The sequence below is a fragment of the Channa argus genome, chromosome 2 (genome assembly GCF_033026475.1).
Source record: "Channa argus isolate prfri chromosome 2, Channa argus male v1.0, whole genome shotgun sequence".
Lineage (NCBI taxonomy): Eukaryota > Metazoa > Chordata > Actinopteri > Anabantiformes > Channidae > Channa > Channa argus.
In genome coordinates this window covers 23,885,981-23,901,632 of record NC_090198.1, presented here as the reverse complement: position 1 = coordinate 23,901,632, position 15,652 = coordinate 23,885,981, and the positions used below count along the sequence as shown (strand labels likewise).

At 38.5% G+C, this 15,652-nt stretch overlaps 1 protein-coding gene across 1 annotated transcript; it reads left to right on the top strand.

Annotated features, from left to right (window-relative positions):
• The first annotated feature begins 1,393 nt into the window (after positions 1-1,393).
• aqp9b (aquaporin 9b) lies at positions 1,394-14,195 on the top strand. The gene is made up of 6 exons (XM_067485785.1): positions 1,394-1,678; positions 2,488-2,614; positions 6,288-6,425; positions 6,689-6,807; positions 7,685-7,902; positions 12,175-14,195. Exons 1-6 carry the CDS (start codon positions 1,577-1,579, stop codon positions 12,335-12,337), a joined length of 867 nt encoding a protein of 288 aa, XP_067341886.1. The 5' UTR covers positions 1,394-1,576; the 3' UTR covers positions 12,338-14,195.
• The last annotated feature ends 1,457 nt before the right edge of the window (positions 14,196-15,652 follow it).

The following is a 15,652-nucleotide window of genomic DNA, read 5'->3' as shown; positions in this document are numbered from 1 at the left end:
GGAAGATAAGACGCACCGGGGAGACGGTGTGACAAACTTAGCAGCAGCCACTTCAAATGTATTCATGGAGCTCCCTCTGTTGGATGCACCGGACCTCGGACAATGCAGACACACACACACACTCACACACACACACCAACAGCGGTTTAACAAGCTAAATTGGGTGATAATGGCCGCATACAGCAATTACAAAACTTGGAAATGTGACTGATAACATGGCTGCGACTTTTTCTGGAGGCTGCAGCAAGAGGACAGGTGAGTAAGGAAACTTTACAAAGCTTCTGACTGAGGAAAAGAAAAGTGAGCTTTCCCTGATAAGAGATTTAAAACTAACAATATAAGAATATGAGAATAGATTGATAAGATTGGGAAGATTTTTTATTTTAATTTGAGTGTTTTTTTTAATTTGTTTGTTTTTATTCTACAAAGTTCCGCGTAACAAATCTGAACAAAACAAACAAACGATCATTTGTGATCAAAAGTTTCCCTCATACTTACTCATATTTAAGTGTTTGTTGACTTTCAATCTGCTTTGATTACCACCTACTCCATATACGTTTTGAATGATTTTATTTGTTGTAGTTTTTTTTTCATTTAATTTGCAGTATAATTCTTTAAATGATTTAAAGAGGAACATACACAATTTATTTAGGTGATTTGTCTTTATTCCAAAATATGTAAATCAGCTTCCACACAATATTTACTTTCATGCTATTTAGTGTACCCATGCATATTTTTTCAGGTGTGACAGTTTTAAATGCCAAAATGAAACATAAAGAAAAAAGCAATGAAAAGAAACATTTAAAAAAAATGTTTGCAAAAACTGGAACAATAATCGGTTTGTTTTATGGAGGTTTGTTAAAAACAGACATTATAATATAAAAATTACAAAATATTTCCTGGACTTTGCAATATAAAATAAATAAACGAATTCCTTTATTTTTAAATGGTGAAACATAAGATTTATATTACGTCATCTCCGCCAAAATACTGTTGGACAGTAAAAAAAATAAATCAGTTTTAAATGTTATTAAAAATTTTGCAGCCACACGCTGAAAAACAAATATATATGTATAGAAACCGCATTTTTTATTTCCAAAGTGACAGCAGGTTTGAAATAGTGAACATTTGTGCTAGGAATTATTTCACTCAAACATTTGAGCCATCCAGGTTATTAAGTGTGAGCTGTTTTCCTTTATTTACATTCACCTTGTATATTTCACCTGGAATTTAAAGACCCACAAAAGTAATTATCTTTTATGAAAAGTTCATATTCATGACATCCTTCTACATGTTTCCAAATGTCTGTTATTTATGCATCTGAAAAAAAAAATGCAGGAGTCAGTCCACATTCACATTTGTGAGGTGTGTGTCTGGAGCCCTTTTCTGTTATATAAAAAAGTAGACCCCTTGTGGTTATAAAGGGAAATAGATGCAGAAAGCCTAACGTGCCTGCCCAGGCTGCACTGGGCAGTGGGAGGCGGCAACCTGCACTGACAATTACACTGAGACTCATTACAGTTGTTAGTTGTTTGTTCTGGTCGGAGGAAGACACAAAGGAGCTGCAGGGGAAAAAATGGAGAAGGAGTTCAGGAGGAAGATAAAGGAAAAATTTGGCCTGAGGCGAGACATCTTTAAGGAGTTCCTGGCGGAATTTCTGGGGATATTTGTCCTGATAGTGAGTACCTCCCTCTGCACCTGTCACCCAGCTTAAACAGCCGCTGTGAAGCTGCAGACCAGTATGCTAATAAGGTGTCAAACTGGGTCTCCAGGGACTGCTGTCTATCATATATCTCTATTAACAGGCTGTAGATTAAGGAAAAAATAGGCATCTCCCTGTTGTCTCTTTGATGTGCTCAGCTGTTTTTGCTCTAGACAGAGTGTAAAAATCTAAACAAGATGTGGCTGCTGTGGGGCTGTTTATCCTCACAACCTATCAAAACATGTGCTGTAACTCAAAAATTGAATTATTCTAAATATAATGAGTAATTGTTCCTGGATTATCAGGCTCTGGGAAAAATAAACACGGGGATAAATTAATTATAGTTAATTATAAATATATTTTTCAGATCAGTGTTCTTGTTTTACTGGGTTTTCTCTTTATTTCTTAAAAGAGTTTGTAATATATTTCTAGTCTGAAATGTGCCCTTCTCCACCTGTCACCTCTGAGCTCCACCTGTTACCTCTCTGAGCCACTTTAATGCCACATCAGACAAGAGTGAAGCAGCTTCCACAACAGCCCCCCCCCTTTTTTTTTTTTGGATGACTGCTCTGCTCTTTTTTTCCTCTTCTAGTTTGCCTTTTACCTAATAAGAGGGGGATTCATTATTTTTTCCAATGCTCCAATTTGGACAAATTTTCTGCGGCAGTCAGAGGCTGTTGGTGGACAAGAGGGCTAGTGTTAATAGGGGGTATAATTGGAATAATTGAAAACAATTAGTCTTTCTAGCTCCACTCTTTGTGTTTTTGTTCTTGTCTGTGTCCCAGCTTTTTGGATGTGGTTCAGTGGCCCAGACGGTGCTCAGTAAAGGGGAACAAGGGGAGCCCCTGACTATCCACATTGGCTTCACTCTGGGAATTACGATGGCCGTCTACATGGGAGGGGGAGTGTCAGGTAAAACTCACTCACACTTCATGGACACAGCTTATGGTCATTCTGTGAGTAGTGTTTGGTCAAAGGGATTTGTGCAGTTTAGTTTATCGATTTCTTGATCAATTCATCATTTGGTAAATGTGACAGAAAATAGTGAAAGATGCCGCAGGTACCAAAAAAAAGCCTAAACTTTTTCAGTTTAGTGTGCTTGAAGCAGAGAGAAGCTCTACCTGCCAACTTCTTGACATTAATGGCATTTAAGTTTCAGCAATGGCAGAAATCTTACAGAAATGTACCCAGAGAAAACAATGACAACAGGTCATCACACAGTGTGTCTGTGGAGGAGATGTGATCTTTGAACATGGATGTGTGGCCCTATCTTTGCTCTTACAGTGCAACAGTTGCCTTTGGTTTTCTTTGTGTGACCATCTTTAAAGTGTTGCAGAAAAGAAAACAAACAAACATGGGACTATTAGATTAGACTACTCGGACCTGCAATGTTACATAATGAAGGAAGATACCGTACACTAATCTTTATCTGGACCACAAAGTAAAAATTAATGGTGCTAATGGGAGAATGTGGCCTGTATCAAGGATTACAGTAAGCACTATTGTTTAATTACCCTCGCTAATGGGCTGATTTTCAGTGGAAGAGTGGTGTAAGTGTTTTTGAGGGCTGGAGATATTGTGCCCTGATGTCCAAATGGGACTTTAACGCGTACATTCCTCCAGGATTACAGCAAGAAGAGCCTTCTGTGGTTTGCCAGCAATGACAGGGATAGGAGGGGATCATTGTTAAATGTCATAGTGCTTCTCATGGGTTTCCTGAACCAAAATGGTGAGTGTCCATTAAACAGCAATTAAGGGATTCAGTATGTAAAGGGTTTCATTGTGCAGACTCCAGGGATTGTTGTATGGTCATTCCCATCACTGTTGGGAAGAGTGGAAAGAAGAGGACACGTAAACATGGCATAATAAGTACTGAAAGTAGTAGTTTGACATTCAGGAAACCAGGGAACAACTAACCTGATTCTGTCCAACAGTGACAAATGCACCTACCTGCACCTCTAAAGCTCAATGACACCAAAATGTTATATCTTATTTTGACTGCTTTCAATTTCTTTGCCGCAGCTTATTTGTTGTGCTTGCTTTGCATCTCAATTTGGTGAAAAAATGTTTCCACACGTCACGTAAAAATAAATATATACGTAACCTAACATATGCAGTTAAAACATCAAAACTTGGTATTTTCAAACTTTGTTTCATACAGAAAAAGCAAATAGGAAATAACGTGTAATTTAGTGATAATTAGAGGTGCTGGTAAGTGGATTTTATTAGCTGTCAAGAGCTTAATCTTTCCTGTAAGCTAAGCTAACCTGCTGTTGGCTCAAGAACCAAGAATAACATTGACAAACAGTTTGTTTGTGCAGATCAACACAAAGGTACAAACAATACAACATTTCACACAGAGAACGCAGAAGAGAGAAATGAACATTTAACACAGGCACTGGTGTGGTGTTGGTCTACTCATCTAACTAAAGGAAAATAAATGAGGGTACTTCCCAAAATTCCCAAAATGTCAATCAGTCTTTAAAAGGCACCATGCAGACTTGTCATATGTATTTCTAATCAAGGCGTCCTCGGATGGTCCAATTCCTCCTGTATATGTTTTAGTAAATCAGATATTTGCTGAACTTATATCATTTGTTTATATGAAAAAACTTGAACCTATTGAGCGAGAAATGTTAGTTTAACAGAAAATGCAAAATGTCACACAGTGAAACATTTTTTTGCTGTGATCATTTTGACTCATTACAGCGTTGCTTGTGCTACACGTTTAATGAGAGCAATTGTAAAGCTTGAGGGGAATAATAGAAAAGCCCGAGGACAGGGAGGTTAATATATGGAGAGTTTTTGCTGCATGACTGGGCCATTCAGCCCTGGGGTCCACAGCTCTGTGGGAAGCTTCTGTCCGACGACATCTCTGAAGATGATCATAGGTATTGGACTAATGAGCTTTACTGGGGCATGGGTCTCTGGATAAGGGGGGGGTCAGGTGTGACAAGCTTGGCTTTGTAGGCTTCTCTGGCAGGGGGCCCCCATAGGAGAAGAAAACACAATTGTTTTCACTTTGTAGTCTCAGATTTTAGATGACAGTGTATCGTAAGTGTGACACATCATGGTCACTCTAATGACCTGCAGTCTACGTGTGCCTTAAGCAGATTCAGGCAGATTATGTCAGATGCAATTCAGACAGGCAGGTCTAGCTGGTTGTCGCAGTCAGTGTTTATGAACAGGACGGGGAGATTAACAATGGGCGCATGGCTGATACCCCCAGTGGTGTTACCACAGTGAGGTCAAAGCCAAGATCCCCAAGTGTTAAATAAATGACCCCACACTGCCATCACTGCCCAGTAACAATTGGCTGGAATGTGTTCAAACACACCTCCTCAGGACAATGTGGAACATAAGAAAACAGCCCGGCACTAAAGGCCTTCAAACCCAGTGCCCTTTGTCTGAACGCATCCTGAAAGGTTTGAATAAATAACTATCCAGAAGACAAGCCCTAGATGATTTAATCCACTGAACTCAGCGTCCAAAACACTTGACGATTTCATCCTTCTCTGATTGGCCTCAGATGTTTGACACTTGATTTAGAGCTGAAAGGGCGAGTCGATTCAAGAGTTTAGCGTTCAGAAACCAACTCACTCAGTCTAGATGGGGGCTGTTATTTAAAAAATATACACCAGACTTTTGTGTTTTCTGATGAAACAAATGACCTCTAGTGATTAAGTCAGTCGAGTCAGTGTCACATTAGTCTGAAGTTTCAAAACTGTAAAAATCTGCAGATGTGAATTAGGGAAGAAGTGAGCTGACTATTCATCTCTGCCTGAAGCAGCTAGTAGCTCCACCAGCTGCTGCAAGTATAACAAGACCGTCCATTCAATCATTATCTGCTTATCCTGTTCAGAGTCACGGGGGGGGCTGGAGCCCAACCTCAGCTGTCGCTAAGTGAGAGGCAGATCTTTATTCAAACTCAGGGCCAACACAAAGAGACAGACACAGACAGCCAACCATTTACACTCAGCTAAAACACATGTCTTTGGACTAAGACATAGTAAGAGGAAACCAGAATATCTGCACAAATCCCACACAAGCACATGCAAACTTCACGCAGAAAACTAGCAGGCAGCTAGTGGATTCAAACTGGGGACCTTCGAGCTGTGAGGCAGCAGCAAGAACCACTCCACCACCGTGCTGCCCCTTAACAAGACTGTCCTTCTGTGAATTATGACTATGGTTTGTTTGTACCTGCAGCCTAAAAGGGGCGTTAGGACTGAAGGACTTGTGGACATAACACATTCTTATCTCCAACAACTCTGTCAGTGGTCAAGTTGTATTATGGGTAATGTAGGCCTCATATTGTGACAAGGAAGAACACATGTTAGAAAACTGAAGATAATATCTTTTAACATTTTGTTAAGACAAATGTTAAGACATTTGCAGTTCTCAGTTGTCAAATGTGAGGATTTGATGCTTTACTTTATCTGATGTTCTTAAAAACCTAACACTTTAATTAAAATATTGATTGATAAAATATTAGTTAACTGCTGGGTAAAAATATTAGTTTTAGTTGGTACTTGTCCTCGTCCTCCCCTGTGATTTATCTTATGATTTTGTTGCTTTGGTCCAGGAGCACATGTGAACCCTGCAGTCTCTCTGGCCATGGTGATCCTGGGAAAGCTTCCTCTGAAGAAGTTTCCAGTATATGTGTTGGCACAGTTCCTGGGGGCTTTTGCTGGATCCTGTGCTGTCTATGGGTTTTATTATGGTGGGTGTAAACATGTACATGCTATCACTACCACACAACTGATTACTTGGTTACAGAAATCCGATTTAACAGTGTTAACTTTGTAATTCTGTTTTACAAGACGTCACCATTTGTTTGAGAAAAAACTAGTTTCAAATAATATGAGTTTCCTTTGTTCCTTTGGATACTGCTTTTATGTGTGACGCATTAGTAGTAAAACATAAATGTTAGAGGTGCTCATTGTATGAACAATTGTACATCTTTATTGTGTTTGCTTTCCACAGATGCTTTAATGGATTACACCAAAGGGGAATTTGCTGTGACTGGTGCAAATGCTACAGCCAAGATATTTGCATCGTATCCTGCAGAATATCTGTCGGTTGTGAATGGGTTTGTTGATCAGGTGGGTCTTAACATATTTATTTAGTTTATGAATGCGAACACATTATCTTTACAATTGTCTATCTAAGGTATCATGTAAAATATACGGCTATTCTGTTGGAAAATTACAGTTTGTAGAGTTTATACAAACTGACAGACAAAATGAAAGTAAAGTGTGTTTTTGAATTTTACATTATATCAGCTTTGGAGGGCTTTTGCCTCTGTTTTAATATAAAATTAGTGATGCAGTGAGACAGTAAATATTTCGAGCAGAGCTCCGTGAAAGCCACATCAAGAGATGCTTCTGAGCATGCATTCAGTTCAGACATGAATATAAGCAGAAATAGCCATGTGAGATGTTTACTGATGAATGAATACTTCAGTAAGCATGAAGTGAGATGTTTCCCAAAGCAGTTAGGACACAAAGATCCAATCGGGTTTTTTTATCAGAACTGAAGTATGCTACTGATGAAAATATGATTCACTCCCATTTTTACACAAGTTATTGATTTAAACAAAGCAGCTATGGAATCAAAACCATTATTTTAAAATATGATATATTATATATTTAAAAATGTTTGATCTTTGCCAAGGGGCTTCATAAACTGTGTCTTAAAAAAATGTAGACTAATTAAATAATTTTGATAATATGTCCAAAATATGGAAGAATATATTAGCTAAAGAAGTTTTTTAATCTAAAGCAATATGGGGCTGTACCACAGCTCTGCCTTACAGACTGAAATCAGGGGAAAGGTGAAGCCCAATAATAAGCTTAGACTGAGTAGCACCACAACATGAGGTAACTTCAAATCATCCTCTCAACAACATAATGACAAACAAAGTGTTTTTTGTAAATAAGGCCGATGCTAAGCTAATTGTCTGATGCATTTGTTTTCAAGGTAACTGCAACCGGTGCACTGATCCTGTGCATCCTGGCCATCAGTGACAAGAAGAATATCGGCGCTCCAAAAGGCATGGAGCCTCTGTGCATTGGCCTGATCGTCATGGCCATCGGGGTGTCCATGGGTCTGAACTGTGGCTATCCAATCAACCCCGCACGAGACCTTGGACCACGGTTGTTCACAGCTGTGGCCGGGTGGGGCATGGAGGTATTCAGGTAATTTTAGAAGAAAGTAGAAACAGAAAGGCGCTTTCATACTTGACAGACACTGGATGGTTTGTTAAATATGAAAGCAAGTTTAAGAGGGTTATGCTGAGGTAATTATCATGAGAAATATTTTTTGAGCGGCCTGCCTGACAGAGCTGGGAGCCTATTATTTAATGCTCCTCTGACTCTCATCACTGCCTGAGACATTGCAGATGTGTGATGTAAGAACCTTTAAGTTTAAGTAAGCGGCTTCCCCTTTTTTCACCTACACACTTCTCTGCTCCCTTGACAGTCCAAATTAATATTTCAAAGATCATGCATGTCTTTACTGCATTTTAAAAAAGGGCTCTGGGATTGAAATGAGCTGGGAGGGATTCCATGCACATAAACATGAAATGCTCAGCTCTTTATTACCAGAATAGCTCAATTTTATATCTTCATTTTTTTTCTTCCTTTTGTCTCTCCTGGTCATAACAGCTGTTCCTGATCACATTTAATTTGTTTTTATTTTTGGACTCAAAAAGATAAAGATGAAACCACAGTGTGGGTTATTATTTTAGCAGAAGATAATTTACCATCTGTCTACAACTTCTTTGATTTAAGAAAATCAGTCAAGGTTTTGACGACTAAGAAGTAACGTGTTTCTTCACAAAGGAATAAGGGTGAGCTGTACATACACATGCATGTAGGTTTAAAAAATATATATTCTCTACCTCTGCTGACGGTTTCACACTGTTCTTTAGACTGACACTTGTGGTGGTAACACACACACACTAAACATAGCAGAGTTTCAAACATTCAAACATTTTAAAGCTAAATAATAACTCTGAGTATGTTTCATGGGAAAATGGCTTCCAAAACACCAGCTTGTGAAGCTTTAAGGATGCACACAGTGTGTTTACTTGAAAACACCTCTGCATACCTTTAACAATTAAAGTATTCGTTTTCTCCCAGAGAAAGTGGAAAAAACAGGAAAATCTCAGGTTCGCACTTACTAGTGATAAAGCAAATGAAAACTGAAGCAGTCTGTCCATGACCTTGTCCTGGTGAGACTCCAGTTACTGTCAGGACAGGCGGCTGTCAGGAGCTATTTTCCCTCATGCATGTCCTGCACTGTCCTGGTTTCTCTCCGGCTGTCTCGGGTGTGACTGAAGAGACACTGACAGGCACAACAACAACTTCCGATGTGTTATGAAGGCAGAGGATTTGAATGTGGTTTTTGTTTCATATTTATTAGTCACAACAATTGTAACATTCAGTTTTTGAACAGGAACTTGAGACAGTTTGTTTTTGTCTAATCAGATGTCTTTATTATGATTCTTTATTTTTTTTAAACCATGTATTGAGTCATATATGACATGCTGAGAGGAAACCACAGGAATTACACTCAAAACTACAGCCACAGTTTAGTAAAACCTAACGGCAAAAGAAAATGTGCCACTCAAAGGTGTCACTGAATTTTACAGGTCACATATTGTCCGCACATTGCAAACAGAAGAGGGAACAAGGCGCGCTGCCGTCTCACATTGAGCAGGGACTTTGTCAGAATGCAAACAAAGCAGCTGCAAGTGGATTTATATATCATACTCCTGCCGGGTGTCCCCAGTAACACTCTGAACAGCATAAACATACATAGATCAACAAATCTGTGCAGGGCCAAAATATTAGTCACTAATTCTGTAATTTCTTTGCCATTTTTCTTCATGTGGCTTTGTATAACTCAGTGAACTCTCCTGTCCAGCATCTTGATTTAGGCTTTAATTCCAAGTGAGGCAAAGTAGTGTGAGCTCTGGGGAGTTGGACACATTCCACTGGATGAACCTTTTTCAGGTTCTGAAACAGCATTGACACTGGGAGTTTTTCCCAGGGCTTCTCAAGGGGGAATAGTTGGGTTTCCTCTCTACCATCTTTATAGTCTTGACTTTATTCTGTGCCTTGAGATGACTTTGTTGTGAATTGGGGCTATATAACTATAAAGTTGAATTGAACGGATTTAAAAAATAGACTTGTTCCACCAGCACCAGGCTCTTTCCCTCTAAATTCCTTGTAATATCAAAGAGATATGTTAACTGTTGCAGCCTGAAGTATTCAAAGCTTCTAACATTTGAGGAGCTGATCTCATGCAACACTGGCACCTTTCCACAGAGGAGCTTTCTAACTAACCGGTGGACTCAAAGCTCAAAGCGTTCAGATCCTTCCAGCTCACGTTTAGTTTCTCAAAGTGTTTCTTCCAGTTTCCTCCACCTTCCCCAGATGAAGTCATTGTTGTGCTGAGTTTTTTTGGACATCTTTGATCACACTCACACGATGCTCTCTGTAGCCTCTTAAAACTGTACTGAGGCAGATATAAAGAAAGTGTTGCCTGTGGGTTGGTGGCAACTCTCTGAACATTTACATTTTTTAGGTGAGAATTTTCACTTTTCTCTCTAAAAAACTCGTGTTTACGAGTTTCTTAGCAAGTCAAGCTTCTTTTTTTTCTCATGCCTGTCTCTGTTGACCTATGGTAGATCAACAATGTTTGTGTCTTCGCCCATAATGTCCTGTCTTTCATGGTCCCTGTCCTGCTCCTTTCTTTTCAACCGACTGTCCTTGAGAGCATGCCATGCTAAATGCATAACTGCATTTACGATATAAGCACAGTATAAAAACAATGTAATGTAACAAAAACAGATTTCTGTTCAGCGTGAGGCAGTGCTTGGGTTTATATGACCCACTGTCTCTTGTCCTGATCATCTTAGCTGTGTCCATAGATTAAAGTCTATAATCCAGTCACCTCCCTCCTGTCTGCCTTCTGAACAGGAGAGGAAAATGACCTGGTCAAATGCTTGTTTGCTTTCAGTCCTGTGCATCAGATCTGTTCATCGAAGCCCTTTCACCTGCAGTAAAGGCTCCTAACAGCCACTAGACCAGGAGGACTCTAATCTCTCTCCGGCTGAGAGCCTGTCTGAGGTCGATCAGGGTGAGAATGAGGACACATGCAGCAGGTCTAAACACACAGAGCTCCTTAAGACTTTACTGTAATCTGGGATAATTGTGTATAACTCGCCTCAGGTAGGATGATACTGACATGAACATACAGATCGGAGAGGTGGTGTGCACTGTTTAAGTACAACGAATAGTGCAGCTATTTAATATGTATGCAAATCAAAAAGAATGGTGAATGGTTTATTCCTCATTATATTTCAGTATAACCATCTATGCATTATCTAAAATGCTGATCCTGTTAAGAGTTGCAGGGGTGCTTCCCATTGGGTAAAGGACTGGAACACCATGAACACAGAGTCAAATTTTAGACTCACATTTACACTTTACACAGCCTACAAATGATTTAGCATCACCGATTAACCTGTGTGTCATTGGACTGTGGATGGAAACAAAAGTACCTGGAGGAAATAGAGGCAAACATAGGGAAAACCGGCCTGGATTCTAACCGGGAATCTTCTAGTTGCAAAGCAGCTGCACTAATAACCATTTCATAATTACATAAATCTAAATATTAACGGTTTCTAAAACCACTGAATAGTCTGACTTAGCACTTCATAGTAGACGTGTGTTTCAGGTTTTCAATAGAATACTTTTTTATCTTAACTATGATCAGCTTGAGACGTGCATGTAGGCAGTTTTTATTACCATTAGCAGTTTGTCCTGTGGCCTTAATCAGTGGTGTATTTATTTTACAGACATGAGTTATGTAAAGTGTAGTTCCCCAGATGTCAAATTTCCTTTAACACCATATTTAAAGCTAGGTGCTGTCGACACCTCCTGTGACAGAGACTCACAAAACAGCACTCCTGGGTGGTGATTTTGAGTCTCTTGCATGTCGTAGCTTTAAGAATGTAGTGTTATATTGACTCTTCCTGCCTGGTAAACTTTCTTACTCCTTACAATGGGATGTGTTCTGATGTCAGGATGTCTTCGAAATCATTGTGGAGGCATATGACGTCTGAATCCTGAGCAGATGTTTTGCTATGTATGATAAGTATAGGTTTTAGATTTGATTTGCTCTGATTATTTGTTGTTGCTTTTTGCACTTTGTCTTCTTTGATTGAGAGGTCCTGGGACACGTTTGTGACAGGGCCCATGTTTTACCATATCGTATCGTTTCCTTTCGTATCACATGCGAAGTGAATTCAAACTTTCTCTAACTTTACAAAGAGGCACAGAGAAACTTGAGTGCCCCAAGATCTTAAAGATTGAATTCAGGCAGGTTGGTGTGTCAGTATGAGTGTTTGTTAACTGTATTTTGTCATAATGTTTTAAGTGTATGTGTCCTCACTGCAGAGTTGGAGGTTGCTGGTGGTGGATCCCTGTGGTAGGGCCCATGGTGGGTGGAGCATTTGGAGCAGGTGTTTACTTTCTTTTCGTTGAGTTGCATCACCCTGAGCCTGAAAAACAGGAGGAGAACAACGTCCAGGACAAATATGAAATGATAACCATGAGTTAAAAGCTACAAGCAAGACTGCAGAGCCAAACAGCATACAGCAAAACTTATATCTAGTCAATTAAAAGCATGCACATTGTTATAGTCATTTAAAATGGGCATAATTGTCTCTTTGTGGAAAGTCTGGGTTGTAAGGAAAATGCATCAGAATTATAAATATTAATCTTGCTTAAAAGTCAGGATTTTCATTTAATTCCAATCAAGGAATAATGTATAATGTTTCCTCTTCATTCTAACTATGCAGTATTTTTAGTTTCCTATTTCCTGACAGGGATCATCTACCCTTGTTAGAAATATTTGCCAAGTATCTGTACAGCATTTTTATATTTATTACTATCTACCTAACAAACAGGGGCATTAAACATATGTAGCACTTAGCAAACAGTTGATTTAATGCAGAAGTGTATTAAGTTATGTTACTTTGAGTCAGTTTGTTGAAGGAATAGTATGTTTATTGAGTTCTTTTCATTATTCTGTTTCATGTTTTCCTTTTTTTATGTGCATAAACATGTAATCAAAGGCTTTATCTTGCTTATAAAACAGTAGATATTATAAGACATTTACAGAATGTAGAAAGTGCAGCCTTAAATCCATAAACTCTTGTTGTGTACTTTTCACTCATTTCCATAAACTTGTGACACCCAATTTGTGGTATATTGCTGGACTACTTGTTTAAGACTCCCTTGATAATGAAAAGCCATTAGCTAACCTTTAGACATTAAAGTGTCTGCTTTCGGCAAAAAAAACATACATTTTGCACAAACTTTTAGCAAATACCACTGAGTTGATAAATTGTGTTTGAGTCAGTGCAAATGCTGAATCAGGGAAAAACACTGACTATAACTGTTTACATTAAAAACTTATTAGACTGACTTAAGTTTTTTTATTAAAAACATAGTTTTTGTTTTGATATTTTAAGTTTTGCAAAAGGAACAACACTGTTTGGAAATAAAACATGCAGGTGTGCTGCAGCGATGGATGCGTGTAGCACAGGAATTAACATACAATGTCAGTGTCAACAAGCTATGTTGTAGAATACCCAACTAGGTATCAGGCCGTAGGATCTGCTGCAAGGCAATATGATACACATATGCATGTGTTGATGCACTGTGTTAATCAGCTTCATTGTTTAAACCAATCCGTTATAGATTAACGTCAGTGTTTTGGGTCATTCTCCTGCTGTATCAGTTCCTTCCACTTGAGCCTCAGCCAGCGGAGACCCACCCTGACATTATCCCGTAACATACCTCCATAAATGTGGGAATGCATAAATGCTCTCTCCGCTAAACCTTTTTTCATGTTGGTTTTCACACTCTGCATAATGCTGCATGCTCTTCATCAGTCAACAAAATGCAAAAGTATTTGGAATCAAACTTCAGGGGTAAAGTGATTTTTATTTCATTTTTTTAATATAAAGAAAACCAGTTTAAAAAAAAAAATGCTGATGATTCCAAAGCGTTCACACAGTTGTGTGTTCATATCAGGGCTCTTCTCCCTGTGACATTTCTTGTCACTACATGCATTAACTGTGAAATTATATCATATCAAATGTTGTTCTGTAACTTTACAAGACATAGCAAAATAGACAATCACTTAAATGAAATTGAATCTATGAAGCTGTTTCCTGACGTGGTTTATATTTACGTTGGTACTTTTCTTCGTCTGTCCTGCTCTTTGATGTTAGTGCTGCTCTCCCGAGTAGCAGTGTGTCAGGATGGAAACATGTTCATTTGCTGTCTGTTTTTTTATGTTGGGTCCTTTAAATTGCTTTCTCTACAGCTTCCTAACTGTTTTCTATAGTCTCCTGAAATAATCTGTAGACATCGACTGTTTTTACTTTTACACTGTTTGTTGTATCTTTTTGTTGAATAAAGTTTGGTGAAGGTATTTGTTTCATCACATTTAATGGCAACAAAACTATAATTTACTATAGGGCTTATCTGTGGTTTGCATGATGACACACTATTTTATGATCTGTAACACTATTCAACCATATTGCCTACACAAATTGTTTATTTACAAATCCCAAACCACTACTATTGAAGATTATTTCCTGCTGATTTTCTCAGATATGGATGAACACATGTCATTTGAAATGAGTTTCTGTGATGTTATTTAGTTTTGGCCAACTTGTCCTTAAGACTTTTAAAGCAGAGGAGTGGCTCAGCTAACTTCGTAGAGACTGGATGAAAAGGGTTTTCTCTGCTTCAGTGGTTTCAGGTGACTTGATAGCACATATGGACAAATCATGGAAATATCCGTTTTTATGCCCAAAGAAAACTTACATACAGTATGTCCTCACCTCCCCCAAATTTCCTCGCAGTTCCAAGGTAGAAAACTGGTCCTCTACTGAAACCAGACATACACACATTGTTTCCAAAACTTCGGAAATGACATTAAGTCGCATTCATTTCTTTATGAATGAATGAATGTTATCGAAACCATAATATTAATAAACATAACCTGCCCAACCTAAACCTTCAAAAGTTGATTACATTTGTGCCATAAAGGAAAGTGAATCCCTGTATTGTAACTGGAAAACAGATTTGTGTCCCCACAAAATGAGTATTACGAGCACACACACAAACACGTGCATTCATGTACATGCACGCACACACACACAATACTCGGAAACCAAAGGTTCATCATGTTTGCTCTTCGAATCTGTTCACCTGTTACATCACACATTAAACAAACCATGAATTTAACTCTTTTGCTGCTGGACAGAAATGAGGCTTTGAGGACCAAGTTTACACTCTGAAATATTCCGTTCATCATAGTTTATCAAACTGAAAGAACGACTCCCTGAAATTTGACTTTTATAACGGTTTGTGTTTACATGTATAATTGGGATCCCGCCTCTTTTTTTTTTAATTGTTTGTTTGTTTACCAAGTTATTATTTGAAAGCTTTTCCTGTCTTTTTTGATTTGAGGTTGTGAGGTCAGAGGTTGTTGTTGTTTGAAGCCCACTGACATGACTGTCAGTGTGTGAAGCCCACTGAAGCAATGGGTTATTTGAATGGGTTTTTTTATGTGTGTGAAAGAGATATAATGAAAAGCTCTTTCATAACATACTAATGAAAAATATGTTGCTCAAAGTGAGGTTCCTTCTGGCTTAGTTCACATTTTAGAGCAATTCAGGAAAAATTGAGAATATTCCCTCAGCAGCTAAAATTTTAAGTTGCATTGGTTGAACTTTAACAACCACAAAAACAGCACAACAAACTGTCAAACTGTTAGTCGCCCACCCAAACACCTGTGACCCCCTCCTATTAAAAATACATTCAGTCAATATAAAAAACATTGATTCATGTAAAT